This window comes from Lampris incognitus, chromosome 10, assembly GCF_029633865.1.
Source record: "Lampris incognitus isolate fLamInc1 chromosome 10, fLamInc1.hap2, whole genome shotgun sequence".
Classification (NCBI taxonomy): domain Eukaryota; kingdom Metazoa; phylum Chordata; class Actinopteri; order Lampriformes; family Lampridae; genus Lampris; species Lampris incognitus.
This window is the reverse complement of record NC_079220.1, coordinates 8,012,167-8,026,476: the sequence shown is the minus strand read 5'-3', so window position 1 is coordinate 8,026,476 and position 14,310 is coordinate 8,012,167. Positions and strand designations below refer to the sequence as shown.

The window sequence follows — 14,310 nt, the reverse complement described above, 5'->3', positions numbered from 1 at the left end:
GTCTCTTGCAACAGCCAACGTGTCCGTGGTGAAGTGTTGGCACACAACTGATTGCTCAATCGTTGTTACAGCGCCGTGGGGAAGACATGTCTGCTCATCAGCTACACAACCAACGCCTTCCCGGGAGAGTACATCCCCACTGTGTGAGTGTTTATCCAGCGCCTGCACACACACGCACACACACACACACACACACACACACACACACACACACACACACACACGACACATGAGGATCCGTCGTTGACTACATTCATTTCCCGTTACCCCTAACCTTAATCATCATAACTGCATGCCTAACCTTAACCCTTACCCTAACCCTAACCTTAACCCTTACCCTAACTTTAACCTAATCCTAGTTCTAACCCTAACCTTAACCCTTACCCTAGCTTTAACCTAATCCTAGTTCTAACCTTAACCCTTACCCTAATCCTAATCCTAACCTTAACCCTTACCCTAGCTTCAACCTAATCCTAGTTCTAACCCTTACCCTAATCCTAATCCTAACTTTAACCCTTACCCTAGCTTTAACCTAATCCTAGTTCTAACCTTAACCCTTACCCTAGTTTTAACCTAATTCTAACCCTAATCCTAACTTTAACCTAATCCTAGTTCTAACCCTAACCCTAACCCTTACCCTAATTTAAACCTAATTCTAATCTTAACCCTTACCCTAATTTTAACCTAATCCTAGTTCTACATAACCTTAACCCTTACCCTAGCTTTAACCTAATCCTAGTTCTAACCTTAACCCTAACCTTAACCCTTACCCTATGTTTAACCTAATCCTAGTTCTAACCTTAACCCTTACCCTAGCTTCAACCTAATCCTAGTTCTAACCTTAACCCTTACCCTAATCCTAATCCTAATTTTAACCCTTACCCTAGTTTTAACCTAATTCTAACCCTAATCCTAACCTTAACCTAAACCTAGTTCTAACCTTAACCCTTACCCTAGCTTTAACCTAATCCTAATTCTAACCCTAATCCTAACCTTAACCTAATCCTAGTTCTAACCCTAACCTTAACCCTTACCCTAGCTTTAACCTAATCCTAGTTCTAACCTTAACCCTTACCCTAGCTTCAACCTAATCCTAGTTCTAACCCTAACCCTAACCTTAACCCTTACCCTAGCTTTAACCTAATCCTAGTTCTAACTTTAACCCTTACCCTAACTTTAACCTAATCCCAATTCTAACCTTAACCCTAACCTTAAACTAATCCTAATTCTAACCTTAACCCTTACCCTAAATTTAACCTAATCCCAATTCTAACCTTAACCCTTATCCTAACCTAATCCCAATTCTAACCTTAACCCTAACCTAATCCTAGTTCTAACCTTAACCCTTACCCTAATCATAACCTTAACCCTTACCCTAACCTTAACCTAATCCCAATTCTAACCTTAACCCTTACCCTAACCTTAACCTAATCCCAATAATAACCTTAACCCTTACCCTAACCTTAACCTAATCCTAATTCTAACCTTACCCCTAAACCCTAAAATGGACTATTTTCCTCATGGGGACTAGGTGGTTTCAGGTTTTTCTATCCTAATGGGGGCGAAATGTCCCCGTTAGGATAGAAAAACCTCGTACAAACACACACACACACACACACACACACACACACACACACACACACACACACACACACACACACGGCAGACAATGCACTATGTCACTTGGGGCATGCGGCCATGATGGATAATATACTGTAAAATCAGCTGGTATTAAGTCAGTGGGAAAAAACAAAACACAGTTAGCTATTTGAATTGGACACTGAACAAAAAGCCTCCCGGAACATCCGGTTCAGGGCTCTCTTGTGCCCTCCAGGATTTAAAGTGATGCCGTCGTTGCAGGTTTGATAATTACTCAGCCAATGTGATGGTGGACAGTAAGCCAGTCAACCTTGGACTATGGGATACAGCAGGGCAGGAAGACTATGACAGACTCAGACCGCTTTCTTATCCCCAGACGGTAACTAGCACACACACACACACACACACATGCACAAATACACACACAAGACATATAAACACAAGTAAGCATACACTTGCATATGCACACCCCAAAAAATAAAAGCGCATACACACGAGACACAAAATGAACAAACACAAGTGTAGAAACCTCCCTTGTGGACGTCTTAACGTAACACCATTCACGGCTTATTTTATTTTATTTATTTATGTTTGGGAGGGGGGGGTGGTTTATCACTAGGTGTGTCCCCTCTCTCCTGTCTGACGGTGTCTTTCTGTCGCCTCTTGGTTCCCTAGGACGTGTTCCTCATCTGTTTTTCTCTGGTGAGCCCCGCTTCCTTCGAGAACGTCAGAGCCAAGGTCAGTCCAAATCATGCTCTTCACACCCTGTATTTCCAGGGATCCAGCTGCCGTGTACTGGCCCGGACATGTACCTTTTAAAACACCTGTGAGGACTCAAAACTACACACACACACACACACACACACACACACACACACACACACACATACAGATGTCATTCCGTGTTCTTGATTTATCTGCAGTACTGTTAAGATGGTAAATACTACAGTAGTCATTAAGCATGGATATTGCATGATATTTTATTGCTGTTTGAGTTCAGCTCTGAGGATCACAGTACCCCCCCACCCCCCCACCCCACGGCTGTCAGCATGTTTGATAAGTTCTACATAACACATTCCTAAATCATGGCGTATTCCGTGACCCAATATTTGAACGCAGAATGGGGCTTTTATTTTGAAACCTACTACTATTGAAACCTACTACTACTATTACTACGAATGGGTTTCAAAATAAAAGCCCCATTCTGTGTGTGTCACACACACACACATTCACACATGCACCCAGACACAGACACACACACACACACACACACACACGTTATTCTGTGTTCTTGATTTATATGTAGTACTTTTAAAATGATAAATACTACAGTAGCCATTAAGAATGCATATTGCACATTTTATTATTGAGTTCAGCTCTGAGAATGGGGCTTTTATTTTGAAACCCACTACTATTGAAACATTTTACTACTACTACTACTACTACTACTTTAGGTTTCAAAATAAAAGCCCCATTCTGTGTGTGTCACACACACATTCACACATGCACCCAGACACACACACACACACACACGTTATTCTGTGTTCTTGATTCATCTGTAGTACTTTTAAAATGATAAATACTACAGTAGCCATTAAGAATGCATATTGCGCATTTTATTATTGTTTGAGTTCAGCTCTGAGAATGGGGCTTTTATTTTGAAACCCACTACTATTGAAACCTTCTACTACTACAACTACTACTTTGGGTTTCAAAATAAAAGCCCCATTCTGTGTGTTTGTGGGTGTGTGACACACACGTTATTCTGTGTTCTTGATTCATCTGTAGTACTTTTAAAAAGATAAATACTACAGTAGCCATTAAGAATGGCTATTGCGTGATATTTTATTATTGTTTGAGTTCAGCTCTGAGAATGGGGCTTTGATTTTGAAACCCACTACTATTGAAACCTTCTACTACTACAACTACAACTACTACTTTAGGTTTCAAAATAAAAGCCCCATTCTGTGTGTTTGTGTGTGTGTGTGAGACACATGTTATTCTGTGTTCTTGATTCATCTGTAGTACTTTTAAAAAGATAAATACTACAGTAGCCATTAAGAATGGCTATTGCGTGATATTTTATTATTGTTTGAGTTCAGCTCTGAGAATGGGGCTTTGATTTTGAAACCCACTACTATTGAAACCTTTTACTACTACTACTACTACTACTGCTACTTTAGGTTTCAAAATAAAAGCCACATTCTGTGTGTTTGTGTGTGTGTGTGACACACACGTTATTCTGTGTTCTTGATTCGTCTGTAGTACTTTTAAAAAGATAAATACTACAGTAGCCATTAAGAATGGCTATTGCGTGACATTTTATTATTGTTTGAGTTCAGCTCTGAGAATGGGGCTTTGATTTTGAAACCCACTACTATTGAAACCTTTTACTACTACTACTACTTTAGGTTTCAAAATAAAAGCCCCATTCTGTGTGTTTGTGTGTGTGTGAGACACACATGTTATTCCGTGTTCTTGATTCATCTGTAGTACTTTTAAAAAGATAAATACTACAGTAGCCATTAAGAATGGCTATTGCGCGATATTTTATTATTGTTTGAGTTCAGCTCTGAGAATGGGGCTTTGATTTTGAAACCTATCGTGCCCTACAGTCAACACTGTACAATGTAAGCTGTTTGAAAAGACGCTTTTCAAAGCATATTCGAGACGCTTATTGGCTTCTTGTGTGTATTTTCCCATCATATTTCCCTTTTTCTGTCATGAAACAAGTGTTGGAGCTACAAACCTCGAAACTCAGGAGTTCTTTCTTGGTTTTTAGTTGTCAAACTGGTGGATTTTTGCACCTTGTTCCCCCCAGATACTGTTCGCAGGGGTTTCGATTGGTCAATTAAAAGTCAGCAGGTCCTCTTACTATCACTGACGCGCCATATGAGTTTAGCTTTAAACTTCATCATCCATTAGACTGGTCTCAGTGGCGTGTACTTGTCTTTCGCTAGCTGAGGGGTGTTTGGTAACACGAGGCGAGCAGCCAGCAGCCCTGACTCATCTTTTTCCATAACAACAACATAACGAGAGAGGTCTGTTGCACAATAAAAATCATCGAAAATAAGCTCTCTTTTCCATCTCTCTTTTTTTTTTAAGTGACACAAAACATGGCGTCCGGGTAGCGTGGCTGTCTATTCCGTTGCCTACCAACACGGGGCTCGCCGGTTCGAATCCCCTTGTTGCCTCCGGCTTGGTCGGGCGTCCCTACAGACAATTGGCCGTGTCTGCGGGTGGGAAGCTGGATGTCGGTGTGTGTCCTGGTCGCTGCACTAGCGCCTCCTCTGGTTGGTCAGGGCGCCTGTTCGGGGGGGGGGGGATTGGGGGGAATAGCGTGATGCTCCCACGTGCTACGTCCCCCTGGTGAAACTCCTCACTGTCAGGTGAAAGGAAGCGGCTGGTGACTCCACATGTATGGGAGGAGGCGTGTGGTAGTCTGCAGCCCTCCCGGGATCGGCGGGGGTGAAGCAGCAACCGGGACGGCTCAGAGACCGGGGTGAATGGCCAGCAACATCCATCCACCCATTATCCAAACTGCTCATCCTACCCCCAGGGTGGCGGGGATGCTGGAGCCTCTCCCAGCAGTCATTGAGCGGCAGGTGGGGGGACACCCCGGACAGGCCGCCAGGCCATCACAGGGGATTGGCCATGAACAACTGGGGAGAAAAGGGGGGAGGGGGGGGTCCAAGTGACACAAAACACGTTTGAAGGGAAGGGTCAAACGAAAATTAGGTTGCCCGGGATGCTGCCCCGTCCAGCACACCAGTCTCCAGGGCGGGTGCTCTCTCTGCAGGCGTGCACGGCGGCAAGCCGCCGGCACGCAAACAGACATGGGTTTCGCGCAACGATGCATAAACTGCAGCTGCACAAAATAAGATTGAGGACAAAGAAAACTGCCTTTGATGTCGGCAATTATCGAAGCGGCGGCATTAATCCATTCCAATTTGTGCCCCTTAAAAGCTCGCCACTTCCACAAACGCGAGCAGGGGAGGCTGCCGATTTGTGATTAGCTGCGACAATAGCCGCCGTGCCCCTTCAGCTATGTATGCAAATGTCTCGCTCTTCCCTTCAGTGGGAAACTTTGGTGCTGGTTTCCACAAAGTCTACCCCCGCCCCCCACCCCATGCTTGACATGTATTTTGTCACCATAGTAACGCAATGTGTTTAATACAGATGCCACCATAACAGAATAGTGGGCTTTAGGTAACAAAACAAGGATCTACTTAAAGAACGGGTGACGGTGGGTAGACGTAGCTGCAAAGTGGGCGGATAATGAGAAGCATGTTCAGAAGCAAGTGGTTGAAGCCGTCTTACATGTGCCACACTGCACGGTGGTGATGTCCTGCACTAATAAGCCGATTATTCTCAAATGTGTAAATTTGAGACTAAATGAGCGAAACCCCAATAAACCTCCTTCACCAACATGGCCGACGCCCCAGATAGCAAAATTGCTGTGGCCCGGACCCGTCCCACACCCGACACTTCATCCGGCCCACATACCGTGTGGAACGATGGCACTTGGGCGGTCCGCTCCTGCTTGCCAGATCTGGGCCAGAACCAAGCCATAGCAATACCGCATGGGCCACATATTTGCCAAAGGTGGCCCATATTTGTTTTGTGATATTTGGGCCATATTCACCATTTACCACACGGGCCACTTCAGGGCCACATCCAGATTACATGTTGCCCTGAGCACCGCATCTTTGCCAAAAAAGGCCCATTTGGGCCATATTTGCTATTATACATGTGGGCCAATTCAGGCTCACATCCATTTTGTCAGGGCCAGAGGAAGGCCGTCAGTGCTGCATCATTGCCTGAAGTGGCCCACATCCGGATGCTATCTGGGTCACACCTGCTTCACCATAACAGAGTAATGATGGGTTCTAGCCATTGTCCGCAGTGTTAAAAAGCCAAATTTCTGCATCTGGGTGGCATGGCGGTCTATTCCATTGCCTACCAACATGGAGATCACCAGTTTGAATCCCCGTGTTACCTCCGGCTTGGTCCGGCGTCCCTACAGGCACAATTAGCCGTGTCTACGGGTGGGAAGCCGGATGTGGGCATGTGTCCTGGCCGCGATATTATGAACCCTACATAGGCCTCGCCAAAATCCCGTTTCTGGCTTTGTCACGTGTGCGCCACCGTAGCAACGCGAAAATATGTTGTTATGGGGTTAGCGCTCATCAAGGAAACGCTGTACACCCACAATTTAACCTGTCTAAGTTATCCACAATCAACATTAACGTTTTTAACTCAATCTTTGCTTGCTCCACGTTTGAGCATAGGATACTTCAGCCCTTATCATGACTACAAACAAAACGAGCTCCTATATTGTAGTAATATGACTTTTACAAGTCTTACACATTAGCGCCACCTTCAGCTCTTGCACATTAGCGCCACCCTCAGGAAGATGACATATTTGACTCTGTCGTGATGTAATACTCAATGTAACCTTTTAGCTGGGGTTCATTCTGATTCTTTGTCTCATCAAGCCTCAAATGCATCACAATTATAATACCAATAACGTATCCAAGGAGCAGAGGCAGACCTTGTAACCTAAAATTGTTAGGTTAGTCAACTTAAGGCTATTCTTTCCCTCACAATCATAATTTCAACCCCATGGTTCACTTTTTAGACGACTCATAAGTTATGTAACTTAATATTTTGATTATTTTTAATCAAAACCAAAAATAATCTAGACTTCCTGCTTAATTTCGTTTTCAGGGCAAACACTTAAATCATAAGACAAACATCCTAGTCATGTCTTTCATTTCATTTACCAGAAAGTTTACATTTTCTACTATTAGCCTAGGCCTATAGTGTATAGTGCACAGTGTTGTATAAAGAAGGCCTGCTGAAAAGCTATAGGCTACTTGGGTAAAAGTAATGAAGTATCAGACATCGAAACTACTCAGCGAGGGGAAGTTCATCTGGAGTGCGCGTTTTGGCATGTTAAACCTCACTTTCCTTCACAAAGTCAACTCTACTTGTGCAGTAAGTTAGCTAGCTGGTAAATAGTGAGATTGCTTTTTATACACAGGTAACAACTTACTGATCAGCTTTCTTAAATGTGAGAAAGTCTATTTATTAGATATATGTTCATTTTCAGACAACTAACGTTACTTACCTCCGTTCTGTTGTTGACAGCCAGCAGTCCAAAATTACAAAAGCAGCCAGCTGTCCAAAATTGCGAAAAATACAAAATTACAAAATTGAAGGTAGCTAACGTTAGCTTTGCTTCGCACCGAGTTGATAGTTGATTGTTTCCTTAGCAACGCAGCGGAAATCCGGCGTCCGTTCGCGAGATTTGGGACAGGGTACGGGATTTTGGCGAGGGCTATGTAGGGTTCATAATATCGCGTCCTGGCCGCTGCACTACCGCCTCCTCTGGCCAGTCAGGGCTCCTGTTTGGGGGGGGGGGTTAGCGTGATCCTCCCATGCGCTACGTCCCCCTGGCAAAACTCCTCACTGTCCGGTGAAAAGGAGCAACTGACAGCTCCACATGTATGGGAGGAGGCATGTGGTAGTCTGCATCCCTCCCCAGATCAGCAGAGGGGGTGGAGCAGCGACCGGGACAGCTCGGAAGAGTTGGGTAATTGGCCAGGTACAATTGGGGGCGAAAAAGGGGGGGGACATCCCCCCCCCAAAAAAAAGCCAAATTTCTGCCACCTTCGATTCCATTTGTGAGCAGTTTGTGTTTCGATGCAGCGTATAACACAATACAGGTGTTGTCACTGACAAATCCTTATGTCCAGTATGATGAAGCAGAAGTACCACATCGGCCACGTTCGTGAGAAAGGTCTACAGCCATTTTTACATGGATCATAGCTTCTGCTTTCTCAGAACCGAGAGAGAAGAAAAAGGAATTTGAGTTTTCTTCGCGTTCTTCTCTCAACACCATGTGAAATTAATTTTAAAAAAGTTCTTGTACGGTGGTGGTTTTGAAATGCTGACCCATCCATGCCGATGTAATCATTGCCTGTCAGAAAGGCAGCAGGTTTTATGGCGCTCTTTGGGGTTGTTACCTCTGCAGAGCCCCCGGCTATGATCCCCATTTTGCTTACAATTGAAAAGGGGGATTAAACATTCAAATAAATAGCAGTTTGTGTGTTTTATTTCTTTTTTTTTCTGGAGGGAATTTCCGGTGCTGTTTGTTACATCCGAGGGAGACAAATCACATCCTGGAGTATCTCGGCCTTGGAGGTAGACACAAGGTCGAGCTAATCCTCTTTGTGGACACCAACGTTTATTGGCCAAAACTTGTTTGTGGGCACAGAAAGAACCTTGCGATATATATGATATATATGTGTATGGATTTGATTTAATATGTGAACAATGCCGTTGTTTGAAGATGCGTAGAGTGTCTCAATTTGCAGACTGACTTTGGGATTTGAAATGTCCTCCATTGTCCATCCATCCATTATCCGAACCGCTTATCCTGCTCTCAGGGTCGTGGGGATGCTGGAACCTATCCCAGCAGTCATTGGGCGGCAGGTGAATGTATGTGTGTCGGCCCTGTGATGGACTGGTGGACTGGTGGTCCCAGGGTGTCTCCCCGCCTGCCGCCCAATGACTGCTGGGACAGGCTCCAGAATCCCCACGACCCTGAGTAGGACACGCGGTTCGGATAATGGATGGATCTGTACAACAGGATTTGTATGGTTATATTTTTCAGTATCTCGGCAATATATTTTACTTCCGAGCAAAACCACATACTTCATGCCTCATAGTAGCATAACTGGACTCACCGTGGCCTTTTTATAGTACTAGCCTTGTAGTCAAGGCCACCCAAGAGAGACCAAGTCCAGACTAAGACCAGACCCAGTCCAGTGGTGGCCTGCAGCTACTACATGATCCTTGGCAGGGGATGGCCAGAATCCAATGGCGTGGAGAACCGGGACGATTGGGAACCACCCTCTGTTGTTGCAGCCTTCATCCGCCTTCACTGCCGTTGTGACCTGGAGACATCTTCCACCAGTTCCACCCCTGAGGTCTTTGTTGGATCATGTATCATCTGGATTCCCGACAGGTCAAGGCCTGACCGCCTTGGGTGACCCTACCAGGAGCCAAGCTCCGGACGGCATAGCTCTTGGGATCACTGGTACACGCAAGCTGCTCCGCCACGGCAAGGTGGCGATCCAGGAGAAGATAGACTCGATGAATAAAACTCCGATTCTGACGTCATTCGGAGACGACAGGACGTTGGATCAGATTCAGAGCAGTGCTCGGTAAACAGTCATTCAGCCTCAGTCGACTGCACAGCATTCAGACGGACGGAAATGTGCACGTGTGCTCCGTGTTCTTATCGCCTCGTTCATATAAACATCCGTCCACTCTGGCCTTGTTTGCCCACTGGCGAGGGCTTCCCAGCAGCAGCTGGTTACTTCCTCTTGGTTTACTATATATTCCCCGATTTAATTTTATTGCTGAAATGTTCGGGCACATGTATATATGGAAGAGGTATATTTTGTCTTACTTCCTCAATACACTTCCTGTGTGTGCGATTGCCGTCACCAGAAAAACATCTTTTTAAAAAGGTGAAATGGAAAAAAAGGCCGGGGGGGGGGGGGGGTTAAGACAGGTGGTAGTTAAAAAAAAAAAATTCCCCATGTGTCTGATGACTTGGAAATTCAAACCAGGGCCAAAATACAAGTGAATAGAATAGCAGAGGAGTGTCGTGTAATCTGTACGCTACATAAAGGTATTTTCCCAGTTTCACGTTCATCATATATGCTCCCATGTCGCCACTTTGTGGTCCCAATTTATGAAAACTTTCATTAAAAATTCCTTGTGTTACATGTTTATTTATTTATCTAGTTTGGATTTGGGCCGATTCAGCCTCTGTTGTCTCGTGTTTGGTAGAAGTCGTACAAGAAGTATGTTGAAAATATACACCGCTTTAAATATTCGAGCTGAAAAGTTGGATTGATTCAGTGTTTGGCCCTCTGTCAGCTAACCAAAGTCTCTCTCTCTCTCTCTCTCTCTCTCTCTCTCTCTCTCTCTCTCTCTCTCTCTCTCTCTCTCTCTCTCTCTGCGTTTGTGTCTCCTGTTGCTCCCCCTAGTGGTACCCAGAGGTACGGCACCACTGCCCCTCCACTCCCATTATTCTCGTGGGCACCAAGCTTGATCTGAGGGACGACAAAGAGACCATTGAGAAGCTGAAGGAGAAGAAGCTGGCTCCCATCACCTACCCTCAGGGTCTGGCACTGGCCAAGGAGATAGGTCAGCTATGGCTTCCACTCTGCATCTGACATCCACGTTTTACTACTGCCGTGAGGGGGAAGGAGGCGCAGCTAGTTTCATTTCTCATCAAACTGCGTGTCACCACCGAAAATAAAAGACGTGTGGTTTCAGCTGGCATGCTAACCAGAGTACAACACCCCCCCCCCCACACACACACATACACACACACACACACACCCAAGCCAACCTGTGAAAGTGACGTTATATTATTTGATTTGTGCAGTGGTCAGTTGCTACAGTCCAATACCCAACTGACACTGAACTGAGACTGAACATGAGATTATATGTTATATTTTATATATATAATAGAACATATAAGCTTAAGATTATATATAATATATATAATCATATATAGTGCTATATAAAATTCTAGAGTTTTATAATAATAACAATGAATATGACAACTCTCATGATACTTCCACTGCTACTACTACTACTACCTCTAATACTTCTACAAGTAGTAGTACTTCTATTGTTATTCCCCCACTACTTCTACTATTACCACCATTACTAGTACTACATCTTCTACTGATGTTACTACTACTACTACTACTGTTCTTTTGCTGCGACCAGGATACTCTTACCACTACTACTAATACTGCTGCTGGCGTTATGTAATATTCGTTTTCATAGTAGTACTATAATCTTACACATATTAAGATTATGGACATAAAATTATATTTCTATAATCTTAGACATATTAAGATTATAGTCTCAGTACTGTAATCTTAATATGTCTAAGATTACAGTACTACTATGAAATCTAATATTATTACATAATACCAGTAACAGCAGCAGTAGTGGTAGTGGTAAGATTAGCCTGGTCGCAGTAGTAGAACAGTAGTAGTAGTAGTAGTAACATCAGTAGAAGATGTAGTACTAGTAATGGTGGTAGTAGTAGTAGAAATAGTGGTGGAATAACAATAGAAGTACTACTACTTGTAGAAGTATTAGAGGTAATAGTAGTAGCAGTGGAAGTAACTGACAGTTGTCATATTCACTGTTATTGTCATTATAAAACTCTAGAAAACATTACAACAAAGATGTCAGGTGGATATTAAAAACAATAACACCAAAGCACACTAGGAGTGATGCAACCACTCCATATGCACCATCATTTTGAGTTTGTTTTGTTGTTTGTGTGTTGAAATCCTGTCCGGTTACAACATTAATGTTAACCAAGTTCACCCTGGTAGAACGCACAAAAAATATATATATTTAAGAAAAGATATGAAATAGCCATTCATTGTACTGAAAACAACAAACTGAAACAAGTCTTGGTTTTATTCTTCGTCAGTTTGTCTGTCGTTCGTGTTGCAATGTGAGCCACATGTCCATTCCCTCCCATGCCAGAGTAGTCCCTGCTCATTACCCGGTATCACATACTGGACACATGGTCGGACGGACGGATGGCGTGTGAACATTTGGCCTGCCGTGCTGCCCTACGCCGGGGACAGCCATTACTGTCTGTCTTGCCCCATCTGCGAGGGCTTTGTGCATCATTGATTTTTGGATCGCCAGACTTCTAAATTTATGGGGGGGATATAGATATGCGATCGATGTGTTTACCCTCTGATCCACGCGGACCGGCATTAGAACCGTGGACACCAAATGCGAAGCCGCGGCACACCGAGAAACTGACAGATGTGATTACTGATACGTTTCTGAAAACTGTCACGCATACACACGTACTTTAGTTTTCACTAAAACTAGTGTATCTCACCGGCAACGGAAAAAAAAACCCTTCACTTCTCTCGACATCAGGGCCCCGGATTGGGATTGTGCCTGGTTTTACATGTCTGCTTGCCTCCGCGGGCCTCTGTTGAGTTGGCACACGTGTTGACATGATGCTGTGTCTCCTCCGTTTAGACTCGGTGAAGTACCTTGAATGCTCCGCCCTGACCCAGCGAGGGCTGAAGACGGTGTTCGATGAGGCCATCAGAGCCGTGCTGTGTCCGCAACCCACCAAGGTCAAGAAACGAGGCTGCCAGCTGATTTGAGACGTCTGTGAGACCGACACAGGGAAAGGCTCAGGAACCGCACAAAGAAAAACGAAACAAAACTTTACTCGCCTTTAACTAACATCTCATACAAGTACTTTGCGGTGTGGCACAAAATGCTTTAAAAGCTTACGCTGAGTTTATCTCTTACAAAGTCCAAGACTTGAAACCCGGTGCTTTGTGTTAAATTAAACAAGGAGCATGTTGTGCGCCGTGATTGCGTCATTCCCTCGACATTTGTAAGTATAACTCAAATTCTAAACAGAATCGACTCTGTGCATAACTGTAGTCCACTCACTTCCGCTTTCTACTGCATGCTCATCCTCATAATTGTGGCCGTAACTTGATATGTACAGCTTTTCACCCGTTTGCTGGTAGGTGCAGGTGAATGTGTGTGGACAGTTGTGTGCATGTCGTTGACATTTATCCGTGGTGAGTCTTGCAGGCATCGCGAAAAATATGCCATTGTCAACAGCACACGCCAACAAACAGGAAACTGGTATGACCGCTGCAGTAGGAACCGGAAGTCAGTGTACTACAGTTATGCACAGAGCCGACTATGTAGCCTTCTATTCGTGGAGCCGCTGTGATTTAAAATGTCCTATTTAAAGAAACCGTGGACGGCAAAAAATTTCATTTCAGCAGTTAATACTTCTGTAGTTAATACAGGATGTAATGCAGTGGAAGGGAATATAAAATGAAACGAAAAGGAAAGTTTAACGATCCAGTCCAATAAAAATCACCTTTTACCGTCTTGTATTTTCTAAGAGGTCTTATTAATGTAATGTTGCTCAAAATGTGGGAAGTGCTGTTTTTGTGAAAGTATGACTAAAAGCTCTTGAGAAACCCTCCCCCTGGTCGTCAGCACAAACCGTCTCAGGGAACCGATTTGCTTCCGACAAGAAGGCGCATCATTCACCACCCCGATCTGATCGGACGGTCAATGAATTGTCATCGTCAGTGTCACTTGGTCTGTTTTTGAATGGTTGCCTAGCAACACCATGTAACCTAGCGAGCTAGCTAGCTATCAATAAAGAGCCTTGTGAACTCGGCCTCCTGGGGATTGATTGTGTTCGGGCGGCGGGGGGGGGGGTGGTAAAACACTTCTAACAAACGATACGTCTGAAGATGAAAAGATGAAACTTCTGACATGAATAATAATCTACAGTAAAGCAGATTAACTCAAGTCACTGGACTGCAGCTTTTAAGTGAGTTTTTAAAGGTTTCCAACCACTCCGGGGCGTCCTCGTGGGCCAAACTCAGACCAGCAGAATGTGCTTGGTTATTGCAGGATAAACTTAACTTTGAGTTGGTGCCAAAGAAGAAAGAGATAAGGAAGTCAATGCCCCGGGACTCGCCTTGTGTTTGTTTTAGGAGCAGTTCTGATCCATGAATCTGGCGAGAGGCCTAATGCACCAGATGAGCTGACGTCTTTCATTTCAGCTCCTGTTGCAGAGCAGGA

The 14,310-nt window shown here is 44.3% G+C and overlaps 1 protein-coding gene across 1 annotated transcript in view; it reads left to right on the top strand.

Annotated features, from left to right (window-relative positions):
• Positions 1 to 13,900, top strand: part of rac2 (Rac family small GTPase 2) — a 23,315-nt gene extending 9,415 nt beyond the window's left edge. Inside the window, exons 2-6 of the mRNA XM_056288757.1 lie at positions 72 to 143; positions 1,861 to 1,978; positions 2,275 to 2,337; positions 10,668 to 10,827; positions 12,718 to 13,900. Of these exons, the coding sequence (XP_056144732.1) occupies positions 72 to 143; positions 1,861 to 1,978; positions 2,275 to 2,337; positions 10,668 to 10,827; positions 12,718 to 12,848 (544 nt within the window). The 3' untranslated portion in view covers positions 12,849 to 13,900. The remainder of the gene's footprint in view (positions 1 to 71; positions 144 to 1,860; positions 1,979 to 2,274; positions 2,338 to 10,667; positions 10,828 to 12,717) is intronic.
• The last annotated feature ends 410 nt before the right edge of the window (positions 13,901 to 14,310 follow it).